This window comes from Otolemur garnettii, unplaced genomic scaffold (genome assembly GCF_000181295.1).
Source record: "Otolemur garnettii isolate 467f Iridium unplaced genomic scaffold, OtoGar3 scaffold00031, whole genome shotgun sequence".
NCBI classification, from domain to species: domain Eukaryota; kingdom Metazoa; phylum Chordata; class Mammalia; order Primates; family Galagidae; genus Otolemur; species Otolemur garnettii.
In genome coordinates, this window is record NW_003852426.1 from 7,094,187 (window position 1) to 7,096,329 (window position 2,143).

The 2,143-nt window shown below is 48.0% G+C and overlaps 1 protein-coding gene across 1 annotated transcript in view; it reads right to left on the reverse strand.

Annotated features, from left to right (window-relative positions):
- Positions 1-519: 519 nt before the first annotated feature.
- CUNH6orf222 (chromosome unknown C6orf222 homolog) overlaps positions 520-2,143 on the reverse strand; it is a 10,698-nt gene continuing 9,074 nt past the window's right edge. Inside the window, exon 10 of the mRNA XM_003789307.1 lies at positions 520-816. Coding sequence (XP_003789355.1) covers positions 520-816 — 297 coding nt within the window. The remainder of the gene's footprint in view (positions 817-2,143) is intronic.

Sequence of the window (2,143 nt, forward strand, 5' to 3'; positions counted from 1 at the left end):
GAAAAGCTGCAAGCAACTGGAACAGTGAGTGTGATGGCAGGGGAGTGGCTGATCTCACTCACGGAGACAAAGTCAGTGAATGAGCACCTCCTACAGGCCTGCCAGGACCCAACAGCCCATGGAGCCTTCTTGTCTACCTCAGCCACCTCTTACTTGATAAATAACCTTAGTTTGTTACTTAAATTTTATGACAGCTTAGAATTGGGAAACCAACCAGCAGAACCTATGAAATAATAGCAAGGCAAGCTAAGATAGCAGCCAGTCCAATGTGCCATACTGTTATCAAAAAGCATGAAAATGTACATGAAATTAGAAATCAAAGCTGAATAAAGATGACGGTATGATAATAATGGAGTAAAATCAGTGAGATTTTTGAAAAGAAAACAACTGCTGTGGTATAGAATTGTCTCAGAAGGCCTCAGCAAGGAGGTGGCATTTGAATGGGCTCCAGAAAATTCTGTACTAAGCAGAGGAGGGAAGAGGACAGTAAGTAGATCCCACTGGGACTGTGAGCCTTGGTCACTGTGCCACACTGCCATTGCCCTTCCCCACCTCTCTCACCAGCTGGGACTCCCTGTATGGGAACTGGGTGGAACTGTAGTGGCTTCTTAGGCCCATGAGGATGGAGAAGGCATGGCTCTTGTGGTTGGCAAATTTGTTAGCCATGCCAAAGCCAAGCTGGTAGGGTCTCTTGGCGAGGTTCTTGTCCAGCTCAGAGAAGTGGGCCGCCTGGCTGCACAGGGTGGCTACCAGCTTATTGAGGGAGGAGTCGGAGAATTCATAAAAAAATTTCTTAAAGCTGGGGTGTCGCCTGATCTAGAAGCAGAAATGAAGGCAGGTCATTAGTGCTGCTGGCAGGTTCTCCTCCCCCAACTCCTTGTCCCTTGTTAAATTCTTCCACCATCACTCCCGTGCCCCAGCTGCACAGAATCCGTCCTGCAAGATCCATGGGAACCAAGTTGGAGTGAAGGGAGTGGGGAGAAGAGCGGGTCTTCAGGCTGGATAACCTAGCAACAGCCCACAGAGTCTTCCCTTCTCCCTCAGCCACCCCTTAGTTGATGTATAACCTGACTTTGCTATTTACATTTATGACAGTAGAGAATCTGGACACTATCACTAGCTGTGTCGCCTCCCTCAGCTTCTGTTTGGTCATCTGTAAAATGGAGTAATAATATCCACCCACTCCAAGGATTGTTGGTGGGGTAGGGTAGGGATTAAGTGTAAAACGTTTCATGCAGAGCACATGGTAGATAAATTGGTTCCTACTTTAAGTCTCTTTAAGGGAGCTCTATCCTCTTAATACCTAAATGTGTTACACTGTGTTTACCCAGAGGCAGACGGGGACACAAGGACTTGGGTGTGGGTAGTTTACTTGTTGAGTGAGCCCAGGAAGCACTGCTGAGGGAATGCAGGGCTTTGGAAAGATAGCACAGCAGTTCCTGTAGGGTGGTGATTGGAGCTTAGCCCCTCCAGGCACGCTGAGAGGCAGCCCAGAGCACACTGCTCAGAGTTATGCTCCTAAGTATGAGGGAGCTGGGGTCTTTATATTTCGCCATTGGTTGAGGGCTGCTTTGGGGGAAGTGGAGGGTATCAGTTCCATCTACCACTAAATGGAAGATGGCTCTGGCTCCATAGGCAGCAGGAGGCAGGGGCTGGCAATTGGGAGCTAGGCCGGGGTACACTCTGGCAGTTAGGCAAGGTGCCAACAGCATTAGCCACACTGATTATTCATCTGTGACCCTGCCCTCTTCACATGTGATCTGTGTTTGTCTCTCCAAAAAGACTATGTTTTTCAAGGGCAAGGAAACTTCTATTACAAGCTATCTAGCAGGGGAGGAAAATCAACAAAGGTGACAGAATTGGAGACCAGAAAAATGCTGAAACGTGTGGTCAAGATTGAAAGTAAATAGGGAGACAGCAGAGGACAGGTAAGCCAGGATCGGGGGCCAGACCTGGGCAGAGGAGGCCTGCAGGGAAGAGGACAAGAGCTGAATTTCAATGGTGAGTTAGAAAGAGGGAGGTCCTGGTTGGCAGAAGGACTCTCATGCACGCTACATTATTTTATTATTATTATTATTTTTTAGAGACAGAGTCTTACTTTATTGCCCTTGGTAGAGTGCCATGGCATCACAGCTCACAGCAA